General features: G+C 31.0%; 1 protein-coding gene and 1 long non-coding RNA gene across 3 annotated transcripts in view; one reads left to right on the forward strand and one right to left on the reverse strand.

The window, feature by feature from the left end:
• The window catches only part of LOC106683507 (probable tubulin polyglutamylase TTLL9), a 145,869-nt gene that overhangs the window by 25,864 nt on the left and 95,664 nt on the right, over positions 1-24,341 (reverse strand). Inside the window, exons 1-3 of one of the 2 annotated variants that reach the window (XM_014425012.2) lie at positions 14,111-14,264; positions 2,999-3,111; positions 1,421-1,584 (exon numbers count right to left, since the gene is read on the reverse strand). In XM_014425012.2, coding sequence (XP_014280498.1) covers positions 1,421-1,584; positions 2,999-3,111; positions 14,111-14,135 — 302 coding nt within the window. In that variant the 5' untranslated portion in view covers positions 14,136-14,264. Of the gene's footprint in view, positions 1-1,420; positions 1,585-2,998; positions 3,112-14,110; positions 14,265-24,341 lie in introns of those variants that run through there. The other variant, XM_014425010.2, reaches the window with a different exon arrangement.
• On the forward strand, positions 14,332-24,312 carry LOC106683509 (uncharacterized). The gene is made up of 3 exons (XR_001343560.2): positions 14,332-14,473; positions 23,049-23,216; positions 23,891-24,312. It is a non-coding gene; the product is annotated as an uncharacterized lncRNA (long non-coding RNA).

Here is a 24,341-nt window from a genome sequence, read left to right on the forward strand (position 1 = left end):
TTTTTTTATTTTAGTATGTATGAGATCATTCATCAATATTACCTATTGCCTACAACTGTGTGGCAGATTGTAATATCTATCAATAAATAAATCTATCAATTTCAAAAAGAAAAAAAAGAGAAAATAAATAATAATAATAATAATGTGATAAAAGAAAATATCAATATTGATGCCACTTTACCACCTAAGCTATTTTACTTTTACAAAATTATCCTAAAATTTTTGAATAGTCATTTATTTAGAAAAAAAAACAGTTATTTAAAAAAAAAATTATCAAATTTTATGACAATAGCTTTGGGAAACGTACTTCAGACTATGTGGTACCATATCTGTTCAATCGTTAACTAGAACTAATAAATATATCAATCATAAAGAAAACTAGGAAAGAAATATTTGCCTGGGTACATTCTTTTATGAATCCCAATAACTTATTTTTATCTATCCAATGACCATATAATAACATACAACATATATAAATTACGGTCTAATGGGGTGTGAGGTCAGATGACAGCACACCATATCAGCTGTCAGAGGGCCATGCAAGCTGAGTACCATAGAATGTATATTGTGTATGTATATTATTGAAGAAGCCATCATGTTTTCAGCGTTGATAATTTGTTTTCTTGATGCTAATTCCTGCTAATCTATTGTATATATTATTTATTTAGATAAATGTAGTTCTTAGTTTTTATCTGTATTTACATAAATAATTCTGTTTTATTGTATCCTTTGTTGTTATTGCTCTTTGTTTTTACTACTCCTTTCTTTTTTATATTCCTTATTACAAGTTATCATATTAAAGATTGTATTTACTACGTTGTATATTATTATAATTATTATTAATTTTACTGTCTTTAATATTATATATTTTATTCTTATTTTTAATTAAGTTCTAAATCTAGTTAGTAAATATATGAACACAATGATAATTATTTAAAATAGTTATGAAAAAGGTGGGAAATAAAACGTACATATTTTAAAGTTTCATATTCAATTAACTACACATACGTTTTATTTTCCACCTTTTCCATCAGTTTATTTTCAATAATTTTTATTTTGTGCATATATTTACTAACTAGATTCTCATATATGTTTTATTATTTGTTCTTTCCTCTTACTCAATTTTATTAGTACTTTTCATATAGAGCCTTTATCTTTCTATAATACTTAGACGATTCATATATTTCAAAACTATTATGTATCTATAATACTATTTATTTTTTTTTCTAATCATTCTGTAATTCCCTTTATTCATAATGTTATCTTGTTTTTTGTTCTTAGCCCTGATGAAGGCTTGAAATTCTGGCCGAAACGTCGGCACAAATAGACATTTTTTTGCCTATAATCCCAATAATCTTTTCCTATACTATCAAAGTAAGGTGTGATTTTTCAAAAATAAATATCGAAGTGACAAACATACTTTAGCTTATTCATATTCCTGTTGAGTAGGGTCTTTCTTGAGAGCTCGTAGAAGTTCCAGAAGTTGGGTACGTACTGGTTGTCCCCCAGCCTGCTCTTCAGGACGTTCTGGATGTCGCCGAGGTCGCACCAGTTGAGGTCCCATATGTTGCTCTCACCTTCGACCTGGAATCAGGTAACTGTTAGATGAGGTAACGTTACCTCAAGGTGGATGTAACAGCTAATAACTGGGAGCTACTGAATTTTCACGTAATCTGTGGTTCGTTTGTAAGAACTCATCAAACAGTAGCTGGTTGCAAACAGTAATTAGGTTTTTCAAAAAATCTTAGCCAAAGATATAAAATTGCTCTATGGTGAGAAAGGAAGGTACTGGAAATATGGCTTAATCTATCAAATCTTTTATGCAGTGGAAATTTATTAAATAGGCCCACTTAATCCGGGGCAAGGCAAGGTGGTGCACGTTAAAAGAATATTTATTAAATAACTAAGAAAGTGTTTAAGATGAGTGTTCATTTTAAGTTTATTAGTATAACTATAATGAATTAAAATATATAGATTTTCAATTAAAGTGAATCTTAATTATACAACGCTATAATGGAAACTGACGGAGAAGATAGTTTTGTCCATTATACAGAGGTGTCCATAATGATAGATTAAATGAACGTAAAAGTTAAATAATAAGATTATATAAATATTGTCACTGAAGATGTGGTACTTCGTAAGCTTGAAAAAGTCAATTATTCGATTTTTACACAATTAAAAAAAAAAAAGACCATTCTAGAAACTTCTACTTTTACCTATCGTTTTGTAGCAAATATATTTTTTATTTTTTTTGTTTCAAGTCAAGAATTCTTTTTAATTTTTTTCAAGAACAGTGCGTTAATTTTTTATACAGTTTGGCTTCAAGCAGTATCTCAGAAGAGATTCATTCGAAATATACACAGTTCACCTAACTTTATTGTTTGTTATTTTATTTCGGGCCCATTATCACTATCTATCAATACATTTATTCGGAGAGAAATATGTGTATAAGTTTATATATGTAACTTTTTTGGTTCCATCTTTTTTGGACTTTAAATATTAAATCTTTCTTATAATTTTCAAACTTTCCCTGTGTTAGGTAAGTAAAGAAATAAATATTTAAATATAATGTTTCATATTCTTGAGATTGATTTTCATTGCGTAAAAAACATAATTTGTATACATTTTTAGTCTCAAAATATTCTTTATTATTTGTTAAAAGTCCGTTTCGGCCAATTCGGCCATCCTCAAGGACAATCTTACCATAATATACAACTACCTCATATCGAATAATTTAAGAACTTTTTGCAGCTATTCTGCCCAGGCCATTAATTTCAGTCAAAGCGTCTTGCGCTTAAATAAAGTGTCAACACTTTTAATTACAGAGTGACTTAACACTATCATCACACAATATATTTTTTTAAAATAAAATAATAATTCCCCGCAATGTTGGACTTAACTTGGATACAACTTTTCTTTTCTCAATAAATATTAAAATTTACTAAACCAAAATTATTAAATTATGGCGCTATAAAGTAAACATTTGTACACCAATTACCTGGTTCCAGCCCCTATCCCTAAGCACCTCTCTCACGACAATACTTGCAGATTGGGCTTTGTAGCGAAGTAGCTTGAGGCCCTGTTTGTTCCGCTCCCAGACTATCTGGTTATCTGCAGAAATGTTTATATTCAATAGTTAAACAGAAAATAAATACTTTAAGAATAGTAACAATTTTAAATGTATTATAAGTGATAGATATTAAAATGCAATGTATTTTTGAAAGCTGCAAGAGGATATCGAAGAAGAACTGGGAAAGTAGTTAGTCAGTAAATGACCGAAGTAGGATAAATTTCGGTAAGGAAAAATAAGACCGTCAGAACAAGACGAAACTCCATCATACTTCAACTGGAATACATGAGGTATACAGTTCTTGTCATTAAATGCATACCTGCATGAGATAATAGAGGTAACATCACTAAATCGATTGAGCAGGATGCTTTACGGGGTCTCGACTATGACAACTTAATGTGAACGTGGATATCCATAGGTGACAGGATCGTTGAGCCCACAAACCTAGGATGAATATGCTGCGGAAGGACTCCATAGAAGAGTGCAATGGATGGTAGGTGCAAGCCAGAAGCTATTCTGAGGAATTTTTCCCCCATCGTCTAGTCAAGATCAAAGGAAAACTGGGTCCTTCCAGACTTTTGGATCCAAAAGATCTTAACGGAACAAGAAACATCCCGGTGAAGGTGCAGAGCTTGAGAAATAAAATCGACATCCAGTGCCCATTTGTGGAGTCCATTGAACAGGGAAACACGAGGCAGTGGATTGGATCCTCGTGAAAGGAGAAGTTATGGAGACAGAGAAGGTTTTTCGTCTTCGGCGAAAAGATCTTCTCCCATCAGAGGGAAGAAAACTATCCCTTCATCAGGAAGTTCATCTAAGGGAGAAAGAGGTGCTAGGCCACACACACTCTTTGTGTTAGGAAGGGTTCAACCACTCGATATCTACGAGCTAGTAGAAGAGGAAGAAGGAGATGCAGACTGAGGCAGGAGAGTTGGACTAGGATGGCGAACTGGAAGATGCACCCGTAGGAATGCAGTTGTATAAGATAGATCTCTATTAAATAAGGTGCTCAATCAAACACTAGCCTGCAAAAGTGGAAAAGTTATATTTGACGTAACCACAAATTAAATAGTTTCTCTCCTTCCCCCCTAATTATTAAATATTTCATAGCAGAATCCTTTAATTTAAAAAATAAAAATAATCTAGTAACTGTTACCGTGGAATTTATCTAACGTTCATTTATTTAAATTTATTTAAGGTTCATTAGATGGACACAGTGTTGAAGGCCTCTAATCTATTAGCGTATTATTTAAATAGTTTGAAACGGACTTTTTTGAGGAGGGGATTCTACGCTTTATTTTTCCTTCATTAATTTAGTTAATTTAGCCTAAGACATAAATACTTCCTCCTAAGGAAATAGGAAGTACGGTACCTTCTATTAGATGGGCTCGTTTCCTTCTAAAACGACATGGAAACGTCATGTAAACCTTTCTAATGCCAAGAATGAGTCTTTGATAATATAATATTGTTAAAGAGTTGTTTATATTTATCACTTATAAATATAGTTTATGTTCTTTATTCGTTGATGTTCTGGATTAGAGATACAGATATGGGGTAGCCAGGATTTCTTTCAGGAGAGAGGGAGCTAAATTCAACTCGAAATCGAATTGAAGAAATCGTCTTCAATGAATGCAATTCTTTTAGTAGCAGTTGATTACTGCGGGGTTTAGGAAGATAAATGAAATTGGTTATTGATTGTTACTTCATCGACTTACTCTGTTTTGAAGCAATAAACTGATGTGTGTTTATATATTTCTAGTTTTACCACGTTAGTTTTCTTGAATAAACGTATACTGACGTTAACATAATAATATTTTAAAAAAAATCCTGATCCTAAGCTGAGATATAATAATTTCTTCATTTTTAATCGCGGTGCGCGCCTCAAACACTTTTACTTACCGCCCTTGAGGACAGAAATTTCAAACAATAAATTTTTAAATTACGAAGAGGAAGGTCAGGGTTGCGTTCAAAGGAAAAAAAACTAGGTAAAAACTATTTATTTTCTGACGTTACGCCCCACTTTGTAGAGTCTAAAAAGATCCCACTTTCATTAGGGCTAAAAAGATACGAAAGCCACTAACAACATTTTGACATTAGAAGATAATACGATACAAAAAAGGTAAATTATAGTAGGGATAAAATTATGTAAAAAGAAGTGAAAAGAAAATAAGAAATAACATAAAATAAACAATTATAAGAATATAACAAGTTACGTAAACTATAAGGTTAAAAATGTACAGGAGACGCAAAAAAAGAAAAGTAGATTTTTAGAAAATAAAATTTAACTCACTAAAGACGGAAAATAAAGAAGTAAGATGAGATTAAATAAAGGTCGAGAAAGCATAAATAAAAATAAATTTAATAATAACAATAAAAAAATATTTTTATTTATTCCTCCTCGAACTTTATTTAATCACCACTTACTTCTTTATTTTCCGTCTTTTAGTGCTTTAAATTTTGTTTTCTCAAATCTTATTTTCTGTTCTTGTGTATTATTGCGTCTCTTCTCCATTTTTAGCCTTATAGTTCATGTAATTTTTTCTTATCATTGTTTATTTTGAATTAATAGTATTTTATTTCTTTTATCTTTTATTTGCATATGATTTTCTTTTTACTTATTTTTACATATTTTAACTCTACCTTAATTTACCTTTTTGTATCTTACTATGTTACAATGTCAAAACGTTCTTAGTTGTTTTTGTATCTCTTTAGCCCTGATGAAGCTCTACAAAGTGGGGCGAAATGTCGGAAAATAAATTGTTGTTGTTCTTCATAATTTGAAATTATACCGTCATTTATTTATATATACATTAATTTTTATATTTCTGTTGCTTTAAAAAATCGTATTCTGTAACTGCCCCATTTTTCATTTTAGCATTAAATCCTGGTTAAAATATTTCAATGAGGATAGTTATTCAAAATATTTAGAACAATTTTGGGAAAATCGATTCCATAAGGTGGCACATCCGGCCGTTCCATCTTATTGTAAAATTTCCTGTAACATCTCAGGTGTATGCTCGTCTTATAATCTCATTTTCATACGGTTTATGACTTAGGCTGTTCCCACACTGAGTCCATTTTGCGAGACTTATGGACTTTGGGAACCTCTAAACAAGTATTTCATAACTTTTTTTTTCAAATAATTTATTTATTGTTATTTACAACTGTATACATATATACACATCTAGCAAATTTGCTATAAGTGATATTATGACATGATACAAACATGTGTAGAATCTACCCATTGATAGAACTCAAAAAACATTTATAAAGGAGAAGATCTCGAGGCCATCTTCTATTTCAGACGCCTAGGAGGATCATTAGGTAGTGAAGGAGAAGCCAGATTAGAAGCGAGTTGGTTTGGGTGGTTGGGAAGTTTATTATGGAAGGATTGGTATCTGGTTATGGCCAAATCGGCAACATAGGGGACATTGAGGCCCTGATGGATGATTTAATTTGTGACAAAGTAAGGAGCATTTAGGATTTTACGAAGGATTTTGTACTGTAAGGATTGGATTCGAGAGGAATTAGATGACTTAGTGGAGTCCCATAGCTCAATTCCGTATGTCCAGATAGGCCTTATAATAGTCATGTAGATCAGTCTTTTGTAATGGATTGGAAGTTTGGACCGTTTGTCTAGTAAATGTTGTAATAGTCGGAATCGACGAGCATTTTCCTGTCTTTTCAGTCTTGTATGAGGATTCCACGTCAGTCGTTTGTCAAGATTTAGTCCTAAGTAACGGATCTGTTCAACAGGAATAAGTGGGGTATTATTAAAAGATACTGTGGGGCATTTCATAACTCGGATTTGAAATTTTTCACGATCACAATACTCCCCATTACCGTATATTCTATATATATATATATAGGTAATTGAAAGTTAAAATTTCTTTGCCAGACTACTATCTACCCCTTATCTCCCATACCTCTATTGCTACCAACATGCAACCACCAAAATGCCTGATGGGAGACCTGGGCTTCTCCTATACCCATATACCAGTGGTATGCGCTGGGTAGTTGGAGATACAAAATGAAATATACGGATAATCAAGTATTGATATGATTTATAAATACAATAAATAGCACAACGTACTAAAATTTATATAACAAATCATAGGAAAAGATTATATATATAAAAAGAGCGTTAGATCTCACTAGACTTATCGGATAATGGTCATTGCGTCATTACTCTCTTAAAGTCAAGTCTTCTAAGGATTTTTGGTGAAAGTAAGAACATTATTAGAAGAGGACACAAAAGAACCATCAAATTGTAAATAACCTACCCGCTACAAATGTGCATGCTTCATGATTACTGCCTAAGAACCTGTAATTGCTTTCGATTCTGGAGGAATGCGAAACATGGTCGCTTGCATAAGTAGAAGAAGGAGGCTTCAAGGCTCTCAATAAAGAAATGCGTAAAGGAGAAGACTGTACAATGCGGAACTCCGGAGCAGGTTCGTGGTAAATAGAACAGAAGTCGGATTGATCGATTGTTGATCTGTAAAAGGGAAACGAGTTCTATTGGTGACGCAAGTGAACGGCGATGCTCTTCCACGGAGACCCGTCCTAGATTTACTGCTCTAGAACATAATATAAGTTACACTGGCGGTACTAAGTCAGGCTATGAGGATTTGTAACAATATAAAAGGGCAAAAGGCAGATATAATTTAGACGCCACTACGGTTTAAACGATGTTGATGGAATTTGTCCATAGTGTTTGTAAGATACTCAAGTTTTCCTCTTAAAAATCAGGAACAAACCAGAAAAATTTCACTCCCCACTCTACTTTGAGAAGAAATTAATCCTCGCTCGTTTCAGAACAGATATTTATATATTATTCATTGTAGTAGTAGATTTTACAATTTAATATAAATACCCGTACTATTTCTTCAGATGAAACTCCAATAACAGTTTAAAAAGAGCACTTTTAATATAATTTTTCGTAGCAAAAATTTAAAAACTTTCTTTTGCAAAACTATATCAGTAATACAAAAATGTTTCAGTTTTCTAAAATTGACATTCTGGTCCCTACCAATTACTGAATGCTAAATTATTATAGAACTAATATTAAAAATACTAAAATAAAAAAAATATCTATTTACTACCGATTGGGGCGAAAACATTTGTCCGATTGGCGAAACGGAAAATTCGATTTGCGAGCGCCACTGAGGCAAAGTGAAACTCGTGTAGAACATAAAGATTTTTTTTTTAACGTAGAAAAAACTATTTTTCCTCTTATCTCCTAAAGGTATTTATCGAAACTTTTTATATTTTATAATTATACATTCTTTATTACTGCTAACAATAAAAAATGGATAATTTCAAATAAATAATATTAAAAAGTACATAAGAGGAAGATTTTTTGAATAATTGGCTTATGAGCCCCCTTTCAAACTATTTCAATGAGAATTAGAACTAGCTTATATTAAATACGACTCAATTTTACGGAGATATGCTAAGTTTCATCAAAATTGTTTGAGCCGCTTTTGAGAAAATCGAAATAATATGGAAAATAGATTATATAAAGTGGGAATTCTGGTTGGTCGATTTTAAGGTACATGTTGCAAGCACATCCCAGGCATATATCCGCCCTAAATATAATTTTATTTTTGTATGACTTTTATGTTTTTCATTTAGGCTGTTTATATGTACACAGATAAACAAACAATATGGGACAGTGGTCCCGAAACGTTGTACAATTGTTAATGAATAAATAAATAATAATTTATTGCAAATGATGGAAGTAATAAACCTCAAAAAATTTTAAAAGAAACAATTTTTCGATTCTAGTTAATTTCGAACTAGGGTACCACAAAACCTGTATGCGCTTAAAAAGTTTGAATTCGAAATTTTTCACAATTGCAATACTTGTCAGGTCTTTATATTCCATATGTTGATGATTAAACGTAAAAAAAAACCACCAAAAATGAGCTTGAAAAGTAATAAAATGTCAAATATGGTATGAGGTAGATTATGTAGTATAGTGTTGAGAAAATAATCTGAAATTAGATCTTTCCTCATACGTACCTCTTCCCTATGAAATTCTATTCCCTCCTTCTAGTATAAGACTCCAAGAGGAAAAAAAAGGCAGTTATTTCACCCCAATTTTTGATTACTATAATGAAAACTATGTATAATTAATAGTCAAAATTGATGAGTCTGCCAAGCATAGGTAGGGGGAATAAAAAATGGCGGCTGTTTAAAAACCTTGAAAAAACATTAATTTTTCAGTCGGAGCTCTATATCTTAAAAAGTAACAACAAAAGAAAATCTAAGAGAACGTTATTTAAAGAAGAGTAAATTTGCTCAATTATGAGTCCTAATAGAGTTATTTACGTTAAATAGTTTTCGAGATATAGCTTTTTAAAAAGCAAAATTTCATAACAATGTTGTATGGGACGTACTAAAAGATCAGTAGTTAGTGAATTTATTTTGAAAAATTTATATCTCAAAAACCATTTGACGTACAGATGTCTATTAGCACTCAAATCAAAGCTAGTTTAATGAGCTATAAAGTAGTTTATAATGTTAATCTTTGTAGGCGTAATAGTTTTCATGAAATTTGCTAAAATATTTTGATTTATAGTTATTCGAACAAATTTTCAATTGCCAAATTTATATTCACATGTGAATATCATAAAAACTACTACCTCTACGAAGATAAGTGTCATTAACTACTTTATAGTAAGTTAAATTTCCTTTATTTTGAGTGTTGGCAGACATATGTGCGTCTTTTGGATCTAGAGATATATTTTTTCAAAAATCCAACATTTTATACGAACAACTAGAAATTAAGATTTTGTGAGTTTATTTTGTCAAAACTACTACTCCTAGAAAGATTAACACTATTAACTATTTTGTAGTAAATTTAACTAGTTTTAATTTGAGCGCTGGCAGACATCTGTACGTCCAATCTTTTCTGAAATAAAGGTTTTTATAAATCAAACTTATTGTCCGAACAACTATAAATCAATTTATTTTAGCAAATATCATGAAAACTACTATTCCTACGAAGGTAAAGGTTATAAACTTCTTTATATTCCATTAAACTAGCTTCAATTTGAGTGCTAATAGACATCTGTACGTCACATAGTTCCTGAGATATTGATTCCTCAAAATAAATTAACTAACTACTAATCTATCAGTAGATTTTTAAGAAATTTGCCTTTTTAAAAAGCTATATCTCGAGAACTATTGGACGTAAATAGCTCTTTTAGGGCTAATATTTTAGAAAATTTACTCTTCCTTTAATAATGTTCTCTTAAATCTTCTATTGTTGTTGGTAGTTTTTAAGATATAGAGCTTCGAATGAAAAATTAATGTTTTTATAATGTTTTGAAACATCCGCCATTTTATAAATCCCCCTACCTATACTTGGCAGACTCATCAATTTTCTATCTAGTAATTATACGTAGTTTTCATTGAAGTAATCAAAAATTGGGGTGAGATAACTGCCTTTTTTTCTTTCTGGCTGTTGTACTAGTCATTCGTAGTTCTAATACCCTTCCAATCTTCAAATCAACCGTATCTTCGACCATCTTCTGTTCACCAAATTCCGGAAGAATAACAATTAAAAGTTTTAAAGAAGGTTTATATTGTTTCTGTATTTAATGTTTCAGATTTTGTTTTTTATAATTGTAAATATGTATACCTTTCTATTTATTATTTTCAGTTTAATTGTTTTTGACTTTTTATCATTTTTTTTTCTTTTTATTTTTTTTCAGAAGTTAGTCACCTTATGTTTTATGATATGACATATGGTTTTTAATTATTTGGTTTAATCTTATTTTATATATTCTGTTAATTATTGTTGTCTATCTCTATCTTTTCAAATTCATTATTTTCATAATATTTTATGACTTTTATAAGTTCATTTTTATTTTGTATTTTACTCTAAAGCTCTAAAGCCTAATTTTGACGACTATATATTATTCTAAAGCGATCAATCCCAGAATAAATATAGAATATTATTATAAAAAAATTAATTAATAAAATATTCAATTAGAATAATTAAAATTAAGTGATACAGATACTAAAAATAGGTAACTAAAGGTGAAAGGTTGTATGTTAATAAATAATAAAATAAATATGATGAGTTGTGTTTAATAGATTAATCAACTATTTTTTAGTTAGTATTTTGTGGTTGTAAAATTGAAAATTGAGGCATGCTAATTTAATATTAATGATAATTTTATATTTTTTAGTTTTATTTACCTATGTATGGGATATATAATAAAGAAAATTACTATTTTTATTTTTTTAAATTTTTAACGAATAAACTAGTCATGTAAACGTAGAATAAAATAGTCTTTATTATCAAATAGATCTTACCCTCGTTGAAAATAGTATGACAAGGCTTTAATAATGAAATTTAAGAAGAAATCTTAGCTAAATTACCTTCTGTTTTATTTTTTTAAATAAAATTACCATTTTTAGCAAATAACATACATATATATGTAGATCGAATGAGTTTGAGTTCCTTTACCATCACTTTTCAAACCACTTAATTACTTGTTATCCTCCCCTCTCGTCACGATACAGGTCCATCTTGCATTAGTGGCTATGTAGCAAGCCACCTCGAATCCACTTTCGTCCTACATCTGGTAGTGACTCAACAGATGCTGCTAATAGGATGCAATTCCCTTATTTCCCTGTCATCGCCAGGTATCCATTCACCTTTCACAATATCCTTATTCGAAGATAATCTTCAATGGAACGGCCCATTTCGTTCTGAAATACAGCCTTTTCGCCTTCTCCATGTCTCTTTTCCCTAAAATATTGTATAACAGCCGGTCAAGGAACCATTTTAAGACTAGAGAGCTCACGACCTCAGTAATAATTTGCATATCCTGTATTGGAGTTGTCTGTATGAAGACATGAATGTTCTTGATATTTAGCGGCTTAAAGTACGCACGAAATTCTACTTTTTGAAAAAAAAACTACGTTTTTGTCCGGGGGCCTACGGAAGTGGTAACGCCAGTCTCAATGTAGTTTTTTTGTGACAGCAGGTAAAAAAATATTAGTCACTTGTTCCAGGATTTGTCCATGTATCCTAGTAGGCGAGAAAATAAAATTATATAATATATAAAAATAGTTGACTGTTTAATTTAAAATATGAAGAAGGTGGTGAGGTTTGAAAAGAACACAATAGGACACTATTTGGATAATAAATAGTTTTTTACTTATTATCAACTATCCAAATATTTGACGACCCGGGCAGAAATAGTTGAAAACTATTTTATTCTTTTTGACCGCAACCCTGACCATCTTCTCCATATTATAAAATTATATAATTTTAAAGTTCTTTTATATTATTTAATCTTTTATATTGCATGCCTTTATTACAGAGAAAAATATATAAAGAAAAATGTCTCAAATGTTATTTTATATCTCCGGTTCTAGTTTATTTACGTAGCACTGATTTTTTATATTTTGTCCAATTTAGATTGCTTTAAGCAATTCGTAAGTTTCCTATAGAATGGTAGATACGTCTTGACGTTATCTGTGAGATTAAAAAAAAAAAAAAAAAAATAGAATGGAAGGCTTATTTAAGGGATTCTTGAGGTCAGAAAAATAAATATCAATTTTATTTCTCCCAAAAATATTCACCACTTTCTCCTACTTCTGCCAGCCCAAATTATCTCAGTGTTCTTATTATGGAATAGTTGAATAATAATAATAATTAACTTTTTTTTTTTACTCTTGTACGGTAATAAATACATTTTTCAGTCGTACCTAATGAGTTTTACATTGCGTTTGAGTTCCTGTGAGGCAGGCCAACACATTTTGTTTACAAATAAATACCAACTTTACAAGGTAAAATTAAATTAGATAAGTTTTCAGCGTCTTTTGAAATCCCTATATACTAATGTGTTTTTGTTTTTTTTATATATAATTTATTTATTGTTATTTACAACAGTATAAAAATATATACAACTAGTAAATTTGCTGTTAGTGATAAAATGACACGATACTAACATGTAAAGAATCAATACATTGGTAGAACTCCCAAAATACTAATGTAAAAATATTTTGCTTAAAATATTTATATTGAGCCAACGTTTTGCCTCATGTTGCAGGGCTTCATCACGGCTATTAGATATAAGTCAGAGCCAGCGTAGAATAATTTATTAAAATATGTAAAATATTTATTAAAATATAATTAAATTAAAATTTAATCAATAATGTGAGGGATCAACCGCTAGCAGGATCAGTCTTTATTTCAAATCTAAATTCCAAGGGAGACTGTTTTCTTCTTTTGAATTTTGAAAAAATACAATAGGAACAAAATGGTTTATTTATATTTGTATTTTTATAAATGTGCAAATATAATTAAATTAAAATTTATTAAAATATTTTACTAAGAATATTTCATATCAGTCGATTCTAACCCTTAACCTAGGAACATACCCAAAATATTTCTCTGAAATGGTGAAATATTTTTTTGTTTTTTTAGTTTTTTGTCGGTAGTCACCTGGTAACACTTTATCTTTACTATAAGAAACAAGCTTTAATGAAAAATTAAATATGCAATATGTTTTCAGTATTGTCTTGCTAATCAATAATGTGTTTTTAGTCGAATTGTGAATTTCTGTTCACAAGTCTTTGTTACTGTCCAGGTCATTCGTTAAACTAAGGCTGAGACAAGGGCTCCATAATACATATTTCTGTCAAACATAAGTTTACATAATGATGAAGATCCTATAAAACAATTAAATCTCATATGTTGCGTTCATAAATTTTAATACGAAATCTAAGGCCAGAGGACCACGATTTTGACCATAAAACTAAAAGTTTACAGAAAATAACATTAGCATATAATCTTTTTCGATTGGTAATTCGATAATCCCACTCTTTTGATTAGAAAAATATGTTTTTTTTTTGTAACCACGCTGCAACTATTTTTCAATTAAAATATTTAAAATTAACCTCCAATTTATTTTATTTTACTTTTTAAGATCCTAAAAAGACTTAAGAGTGGGTGTTTTAGCTTCCTAATCGAAAAGATATTTTTTATACAACTATATTTCTTTAGCTTACCTGATTTTTTATAGTCATCTAACATTTTTTCACATTGGTCTAATACAGAATAACTCCAGTATCTTTATTTTGCATTTAAAATCACGTGTGCTGAAACAATTGAAAAATGAATTCGAACAGTATCATTTTGAAAAGAGTTTTCCAATATAAATATAAAGATGTTTATTCCAAAGAAAATATGTTTATGAACTTGCTTAATTGTTGCTCATAAAACACCCATATGTAATGATTATAACAGAGAAGGATTTTTCTAAATTGTTCAATTTAACTAGTATTTCATCTATTGAGGTATTGAAATGTAATGTTTTCATCTTTTTCGTTGCAATATCAGAAGATTTGATGTGTCCAAAGTTTCCATGAATAGTAAGTATCCTATACATTGAGAAATATTGGATAAAGTAAAGGTTTTAGAATTACCAAAATGTATGAGAATGATTTTTCAATATGGTCTAAATCTATAATGTCAGTTTACAACCCTCTGTATGATAATCACTAGTACATATGAGCTAGTGGTATCGCAACTGTGTAGAACACGCAGTAAGACACAAGAATGACTATGCGATTAATTAAGTTGCAAAACGTCCCCTTAAAGTAGATGTTTTATTGATTGACTTTCAATAAAACCACTAAAATATATATCAATATCAGGCAAGGAAAAGAGTTTTCAATATATAATATATGTATATATATATTAAAGTATCTTCAACAGACGTTTCTCAGGTTTAAAGTAAAGGTGGGATAGCTGGCGGTAACTGTTCTAACGGTTTACACCAATGAGTTTTCCACTGAACGCTATTATTCTTTAACTGTATATTCAATTCAACCAATGAACATTTAACAAGAATCAACATTTAACATCAATGCTTGCCCTTTAAAAGATTGTAAAGATGTACACGATATCCTTAACACGATTCTGTAAAAATTATGACCTCTAACGAAGCAATCCAACGTTAAATCATGCATGCTTATTAAAAAATATAATTAATTTAATTAATAAGCTGTAATAATATTGCGGGTATTAGCATTTCATTATGCAATGCCCAGGGAACCAGATAATTACACTGACTAAATGATATAACATCTGGAAAACTGTTAATGTTAGTGGAAAATTGATTCACTAACATTAGGTGTGAATTTTGACACTCTTCTTATAAAATATGGAACAATGCCGGTCAAAAATTTAGTACTTTATAAATTATAGTGTTTATAAAGATAAAGGAAAACTTCGCAATTTTTACGTTTCACTTTTTCAAAATTTTAAAAGAAAAGAAATGTTTTTATTATTTAAAATTAAAATAGTTAAAAGGTAGCGCATTGGACTTTTTATTATTTTCAATATTGATCCTTTTTAATCGATGAAGAAGAAAAAAATAATTAGCACGACCTCATTGTATGTTTTATGTTTACTCTACACCTTTAAAACATTTTTGTAAAATATAAAAATCCAAAAACTCATGATTCTTAGTTCTGCTGTTTTCTTAAACTTTTTTTTTTTCATTAAATAGTAACATTAGTGTCCTACTTTCTATTCTATTTTCAATATTATGAAATGAAATGAAAAAATAATTTTATTCTGGGACATATGTACCCCAAGAATAAATACATGGTTCGTACATTAAGATTTTTTGTCTGCCAAATTAGTAGAATTAAATGGTATTGGGATATTGGCTTAAGTACTGTTTATAATGCTAATCAATATACGCCTATTTATTTTATTACAATGATGCGGAGGTTTGGTTATACAATAAGTGAAGGAAGAGATGTTGTATAAAGGAAAGAATGGATGAGGACTGGCGAATGGAGATGAGAAGAGAATTCCAGAAGGAGGTTGAACTTATGACGAAGGATTTGCTAAAGAAGGCGGTTCAATAGAAGGGCATATATAAATCAATTGGTTGGGATCTGGTGTTTAATGAGTGGATGGATGAACGAAGAGTGAGGAGATCAAGTATATAGTTAGGTTTTTTAATTTATAAAACTTGGAATTGGAAACACCAAGGAGGTATTGCCTTCGGGAAGTTGGATAAAGCCACTTCAACTCGGTGTACCAGCGGGAGACTTGAAAGCGCCTTGGAAACCCAAAGATAAATCCTACAAAGCAATTCATGAGTCTCTTCAGTCTCAACTCTAGTCCTGCAGATAGCCCTCCATAGATCAAGGAATCGTAGTCGAAGTGGGGGAAGACGAGAGAGGATACTAGGAGCTGACGGGTGTTCTGAGGAATGGAATTTGGGAATCTTAGGAATTGTTTGAGTACGTGATATTATTTTAAAAATACTATGGATTTGCGTGTGGTTTGGGAAACGTGATTATTCTAGGAGAGGTGTTGGTCGAAGGTTTTTTATTGTAGGATAGAAGTGAATCGGTTGGAATCAATAAGAATGGCCTTGGTTTTTTTCAGCATTCAGGTTCAAATAATTATTAAATGCCCATGCGTGTGAGGCATGTTCCTCTCAAACAAACACAAACTCACGATTTTTTAAAAAAAATTGTTTTTAATGATTACTTTAAAATAGTTTAAAAGTCATCAAGGCACTCTTTTAATTATTTTCAACAATATTCTTTCCATACATCGTTATTTAAGATCTAAATATTCAGAATTGCGAGAAATTACTTGTTTTACGTTTGTTTATATTTTTGAAAGTAAAAACAAAGCGTATATGATATACTTATTTGTTTATAATGCGAATGTATGGCGAAAATCAAAATTAAAATTTCAAATCTTTCCTCATTCTTCTTAAAAGTTAACCTAAATTGTAATGGAAGTATTGAATCAATTCGAAGACGGTATCAACTGTTTTTAGAATTTATAATCATAGCAATAATAATAATAATAAAATTATTCCACTAGGGCAAGAAAATAACTAATCTAATAAAAAAAAAAACTCCATGTCCAGTAATCAACCTACGAATGTAGCTTTTAGTAGAAATACCAAATTACATACAAATAGTGAAATTTATTGCTCCATTCCTTGGCTCCGTGACAATCGATATCACATTCTATAAGCGCAACAAAAATTGTCTTCTATTTATCTCCAAAATCGTCGTAGCACGAAGTAATAAATAATTCTTATCTATGTACACTTTTACAACTTACTCGTGAAAGTTTTGTCACGCTTACATATTTTCATTCGAGATTGACACGGAATAGATGGAACAATGAATTGATTGATAGAACGAGAGCGGGAGAAAGACGACACATAGAGAAAGGTAGAAAGTGGAGAAAAGAGAAGTTGATAAAGTGGGCTTTCTGGAGATTACTTGGTCGAAGCATGGCGAAGGATAGTGTACGTCCACAATGGGAGTTCCGTATGAGGGTTAGTGGATTTCTGGACTCTGAGGAAAGTGTCATTCTATTTTCTACGTTATGGATAATTTTTATTCATCATTCATAACATGGAAACTATTCCTTTATAATGGTTATTAACATTATAGTGTTTGATAATATTAGCAAATATATTTTCATTATTGTAATATAGCATATTTTATAAAATATTTTCTTTTGACGAGCTAATTAAGGGAATTACCAGTCCGATTAGAAATTTATTTTTCGTGTTAAATAGGTGTCGCAAATCACCCTTACCCTTCGTCGTAAACCTACCGAATGTCCTACAATTTGCTTTAATAATGTTGCTCTTACCCCTGTTGAACAGATCCGTTACACAAGGCATAAAAGACAGGAAATTGCACTTCGATTTCGACTATTACGGCACTTACTAGACATACGGTCCAAACTTCCAATTCATTATAAAAGACTGATCTACGTGACTGAAATAAGGCCAATCTGGAAGTAGGAAGTTGAGGTTTGGAGCTCCACTAAACCATCGAATTCCTCTCGCATCCAATCCTTACAGTCCGGATTCCTTCGTAAAATACTCAATGCTCCTTACATTGTTTACAAATAAAATCATACATCAAGACCTTAATGTTCTCTATGTAACCGATCTAGCCCGAACCAGATATCATCCCTTCCATTATAAACTCCCTAACCACCCAAACCCACTAGTTTCTAACCTCTTCCATTCCTGACCATTTTCTGAGGCGCCTAAGAAGAAGATTCGTGGTTATCTACCAGCTAGTGTAAAAACGTCATTAGAGTGCTACGAATAGGTAGTTCTCTACTCGCCAGTAGCACTCCATTATAACTGAGATCAAATTTACTGAATGCATTATATTGTACACTTGTAGATTTCAATAAATATATTAAATTGAAAAAAATAGGTGTCATTGAAGATTTAGACCGAAATTTTCAATATTAGAAGATGATTTGGGTGCGGTCAATGAGGAATGCAAATAAGTAAAAACTTATTAATTAGGGCTAACTTTCCAGTTAGAATTTCAGGCCTTCGTCAACTGGGCGACTTCAGGGCGACAATATCAAGTACCAAGTAATAAAACATAATATATTACTAGGTAAGTAATAAAGTAATATGAAGTACCAAGTAGGCAGTTGGTGTTGGACCTTCCTCTAGACGCTCTGACGAAGCGTTGGCAGTAATAAATAATTTTCTTCTTATTTATATTTTTCACTGACCGTACATCCAATTATCTGCTCCTCATATGCACCTAATGCACGTTGAACTATTTTATTCAACTATTAGAAATTTCTGTCTGGCACCCGAGACTTAATTCAAATTAAAGCTAGTTAAATGCATTTTGTAACGCGTCGTAGGTGTTTTAGTTTTCATAATATTCGAATATGAATATGAATTTTGCACATTTATTTTGTCCAAATAAATTATTTTAGCAAATATTCTGAAAACTACAACCCCTACGAAGATACGTATAATAAACTACTTTATATTTATAGCACATTACACTTGCTTTAATTTGAGTTTTAGCAGACGTTTGTACGTCATAAATTTTGATTAGAAATTATATATAGTTTTCATTAAATTAATAAAACATTAGGGTGAAATAACTGCATTTTTCCTCCTCTTGGGCTCTATAGTACAAGATAATAGGATGAAGCGATCCCGACTTTTCCCGTTGGAATCGGATTTTTCTTTAGTTATTCATAAAATTCTTTAATATTTTGTATATATTCATTTTTTATTATTGCTAACAATGAAAACTGTTTTTTTTTTCTTCAAATATTTGTTTTAAAACAGTGCAATCAGTTTCAATGTAGGGTAATTCAAGGTAATATATATAATAAATGCCGTGAGGCAGTGTAAGGCTTTCTTAAAAGTGAAAACCTTTGATGAGAAACTTAATTTAAATCTTGTATTTGAAATAGATGGAGATAGGACCCTTAGCGTTGAAACTATGTATGGAATAATCCATTTTAGTACAATACTAAGCCATAATATCACCTCCATTTTTGTTATTGTCAACTAAATTCGACCAATGTCATGGGCGTGTAACACACTTAACAGGCCACAGAAACCCTAAAAATAAAAAAAGAGAAATGATTTTTGTGATTTAAAACTTAATGGTACAAAAATTACAGCGTTTCACGATACATAGGCCAATTATGGATGTCTACAACAGAAAAATTAGTATTCCTTATGAGTGTGTAGAAATCTAAGTCGACAGGCATTTTTGCTCTGGGGGACTTTTATCTATCTTAGTCTTTGAAAAATAAAAAAAAATTGAATCTAGATGATACTGGTTGGTATTGGTGGATAAACTATTCCGATTTGAGACATTTAAATATTTCAGTGCTAGTGTCATTTATTCCTGTTTTAATAAAAATTGTTTTATATTTTTTCCGAATAAGATTGGATAGTTCTAATCTGAAATACAGAAATAGAATTGTAATGATTCTGAAGTGATTGCTTTAATAATTTGCTAGCGACCTACATTGTTAACTGTAAATATCTCCTATTACAATTTTAAATAACCGGGAATTACCTTTTACAGTAACAGTAAGATGAAACAATTCATCCAGTTTGTAAATTTATGGATAAAGTTTGTCAGCAAACTGAGCCTTTGTTGCTACACGAAGTTAATGAATAAATTAAATTATTATTAAAAGCGATTAGCACTTTTATTACGTCACGAGTTCTTGATATTTATAGCAGACTTTAGCTATTTAATCTAATTGAGCAACGAATGAGGTATTTTTCTTGTTTTTCACCCGTAACTCCTAAACTGTGCATCGTTGCGAAAATGTTCTTGTATAATTAATTAAACGATGTTAAATCAGGCGTCCAATGAGTACTATAACTCAATAATTTGTTCAACGTGTGTGTATTTTTTTTCTTCAAATGGTGCCAAAAATGACATATAATACTATGTATCATTCTAAACTTAACACGGCAGCCAATTTTTTGTGACCATAAAACGGTTCCTTAGATGCTAATAAATTTAATAAAGCAACTAATAATAAACTTTTAGATCTTTCTTTAAGCTTTTTAACTTTATATATTTATTTTATAATTATTATTACAATTTTATCGATATTAATTTTTTTTTCTAACAAAAAAGTTATAATACAACAAATTAAACGATATTAAATTGAGTACATTCGCGTAATAAGTCCGTCAAGTAATATGGCCATATACCTCTGTGGTTAGTCCAATCTGAAGTGCAATGAAGCTCACAGGTGGTTTATGACTATCACTATAAGTGATAACTTCTTACATTAATGTAATTTAATTAGTTTTATTATGAGTTCATAACTTTAAAATACAACTTATACAGTAAACTCAATATTTATATTAAAATTAGTAAGTTATAGCAATCATTTCACGCAGAACGTATACTTTGTCAAACCATAACTTTTGGTACGTTAGTGGCCGAAGGAATTAAGTTGTCACCATAACAACCTCGCGACTGGAGCGGCGTTGGTTCCAGTCCGGCTTGGAGGAAAGAGCCGTGCATTTATTTTAATCGATTTTCATCTCGTGGCTGCCCCACGGAATAAAAATTCGACCCCTATTCTACCTGGTTAGAATAGATTATAGATTGGTTCGGTTATAGATAACCTCTCCCTCCCCTTCTCCCACCCCATTTGAAGATAATAAGCAGATAAGGAGTAATAAAAAAATTACTTTTCCACTAGGATGCATCATGTAACAGTTACAGATGAAAACAAGGTAAGACGTCTAATGCGTTTATTTATTAATTTAATTAGCTAATTACTAAGAGTGTTAAGACCACCAGAAATGCGTTTCCGTGTCTTAACCCCATTTATGTCGCAGAAACTATTTATTTAAACGATATCAAAACATAACATGTTTGAATCAACTCAAACCTACTGTACGATAAACAAAAATAGAGATCTGTTCATCCTCTTTTCAGAATATTTTCAGTTCTCTTGAACTCGGACATGGGTTGGTGTTGGTCCAATCTAAATTTACTATAGTTAATGAAACGTCAAATTAATAAACATAGCAGAGTAACTAATATTTTATTGATTCGCGTTCCCTCGTTATTGTGAATCGCATCATCTCAATTAAACCCCTTAATAATGTCATAAGGTCTTCAAGAACTATTTGAGAGCTGACTGGACCAGCAATTGCTGACAGACGTTATCGGAAGCGATCCTCGATCCTGTGATCTAATTAGAAGAAATGTAAGCGGAAAAATTAGCCAAAACAATGGCGATTGTTTGTGAGTGGGTGGCATCTTACGACACGGCACTTGTTTGGCTCCGGGGAGAAAAACTAACGTTGCAAAATTGTTACTCCTACGTAGGCGGAGGCAAAGGTATTTGTTGTTACGCTATCGGTTCATCTCGTAATGGTTCAAATATTTGTCTATAGAAGGAATTTTCTTTGGTATTTAGCAATAATAAATATAACTTTAAAAGGCTATTTATAAGAAACCAAACAAAGCATTATCTTATTTCAATCCTTAAAAGTATTTTGTAAACGATAACAAATTTGTAAAAATATTTATCACTAAGATATCTATCTCTGTTGCTTTTAGATGTTTTTATCAAGTTATGTTTGAGTAATTAAATAGTATAATAAAAATATGGATGAATTGTCGAGCATTTTGTTGGTCTTTAGACTTCGATTGCTTCTAGAGCTTGTTGACTGGTCCATAACTGCCATATCCGATCAGATGGGCTGGTCAAAGAATTTTAGAGTAGTATCACGTAATTACTGTGTAAACTACTGCTGTTGTGTTAATCGCACTTTCGGCTCTGTTGTTAGACAGTTTAGTCGACAGAAAATATTTCACTACGCCTGATGTGTAAGTCATAGGATTTTGGAAGGAAAAAATAATAAAAAGTAGTAAAAATTTCTTAATGAACTTTGAATGGAATAAAAAAAAATACAAGATTAAATCTATTTAAAGCAAGAAAAAATAGTATCCCAGAAGAATTCTTGCAGTTTATCTGAGGGGGTTGGAGTGCATTTTTCTATCTATTACATAGTGAAATGAATTTCGAGGATGTTTGTTATGTTTGCTTATGTTTCGCCTCCCTGCCACTACAATCATGCACCTCCAGCGGTCTCCAGTAAAGAAGTTGAAGTGAATTCCATCAGCGAACCTTCGTTATTTTTCTTGTATACAACAATATTGTCCGTTATGATATACATATGTTTAGTGGAGAGGAGAGGATTTCCTCTGCATCTTCTTTTTTTTCTAGCATCTATATTATTTTCTCAGTCAGTTTATCGTCCGTTACACAACCGTGATTTTTCCCGAAAAGATATAAACCGGAAGTTTTCTCAATTGCCAAATCCTTTTATTTTCTCTTATCATTCCTTGGGTCTGGCGAAAGCGCTGTGGGTGTTTACCACTCATTTCACTCGGATATCTCTTGCCACCCACACATTCTTTGCTAAGGGTATTCAGGGCCGATCTTTCATTCTTGAAAGTAGTACCCGCCCATTCACTTATATGATTAATGATTGAATTACATCACTCAGTATCTAATACAAAGGCAGAATTTAAGGTTACACTAAATGTAAAAAAAAAAATCAGTGAAATTATGGGAATCAGAATTGACAATGCTTTAATGTACTATATATTCTAGGAGGCAGCAGCAGCAGATGAGGAAGAAAATGATTACAATTATAGGAGAAATTTGGAATGAGATCCGAAAAATATGCAAACAAGGAGATGTGGGATCACTGACTTTTGATAACCTTTTGTCCTCCAAAAACAAAAAACTTTTGTACTGCATTGTTGATCATCTGAAGGAGTGAGGGGTCATTTTATATGCATATTACGATTATTATTATTACTATTATTATTATTATTATTATTATTATTATTATTATTATTATTATTATTACTGGCGCGACAGACCGAGGAGGTCCAAGACCTCGCGCGGTGTATTAAGGAAATACATTGCACGTCTCTTGACGTGGTTTCTTGATTTTTTTTACTATCACGTCCTATTTTCGAAATATGCATATTTATTTCCGGTTGTTTTGGGTACAACAGTAACATTAAAGTGGTGGTGAATTTCAATTAAAAAAACTTTTTCATATCCATACGACCTCTTTAATATGTTTACTATCCGAATCGACTTAAAGAGTTCAAAATTTGTATGTATATCTATATAATATAAACTCAAATTTGTATTTGTATTGTATCACAATTGTTATCATAAAATTTATAAAACTTATGTATCCATAACCATGATGGCATTTCATATTAGAATTCACGATCAATTGATTTTTGTCATACACTTACACTTCAAGTACAGTGTACAGATCGGCTCAAATTGTTTAATGACAGATATAAAAATCAAAAACACATTCTGATCAACTAAAAAAATAAACATAAAATAAATTATTAATTCTACTTACATTTTTTTATAATATATTTGTAAATATTTTCACAAAAAAAAAACAATCTATTTTATTCTAGGGCAGTGGAATTGAAGTGTGATGATGGCCGCAAAGCTCTGGTAATCAACTGCGACCGAAGGACAATCAGATTTTTTCCAAATGAATTCTGAAGGTGAAACAGCGAGGCTGTTATCTTCAACTGTGGACCTCGGCGAACAACTCATTATTTAAGTTCAAGTATTATAATGTGAAAACCGTTCAGTTGCTTTGTTTTGACAGCTTTGTACCACTACAAAAAAAAATTTTTTTAGGGGGAAACAGAGTGCCCAGAAAATGTATGGAGGTGAGACCAACTGGTAGAAGACTACGAGGCAGACCTAGTAAGAGCTAGAAAGAGGTCTGGAAAACGCTGGCTCAGGTGAAGATGCTTCCAGAGACATGTGAACGAAGTAGTTGAAGACCTCTCCACGCTGAAAGACACTTAAGGGGGATGAGAAAGAAGAAGAAGAAAGAAGTAATAATATAAAATA

The sequence above is a fragment of the Halyomorpha halys genome, unplaced genomic scaffold, assembly GCF_000696795.3.
Source record: "Halyomorpha halys isolate HHAL.00 unplaced genomic scaffold, Hhal_1.1 Scaffold490.1, whole genome shotgun sequence".
NCBI classification, from domain to species: Eukaryota; Metazoa; Arthropoda; class Insecta; order Hemiptera; family Pentatomidae; genus Halyomorpha; species Halyomorpha halys.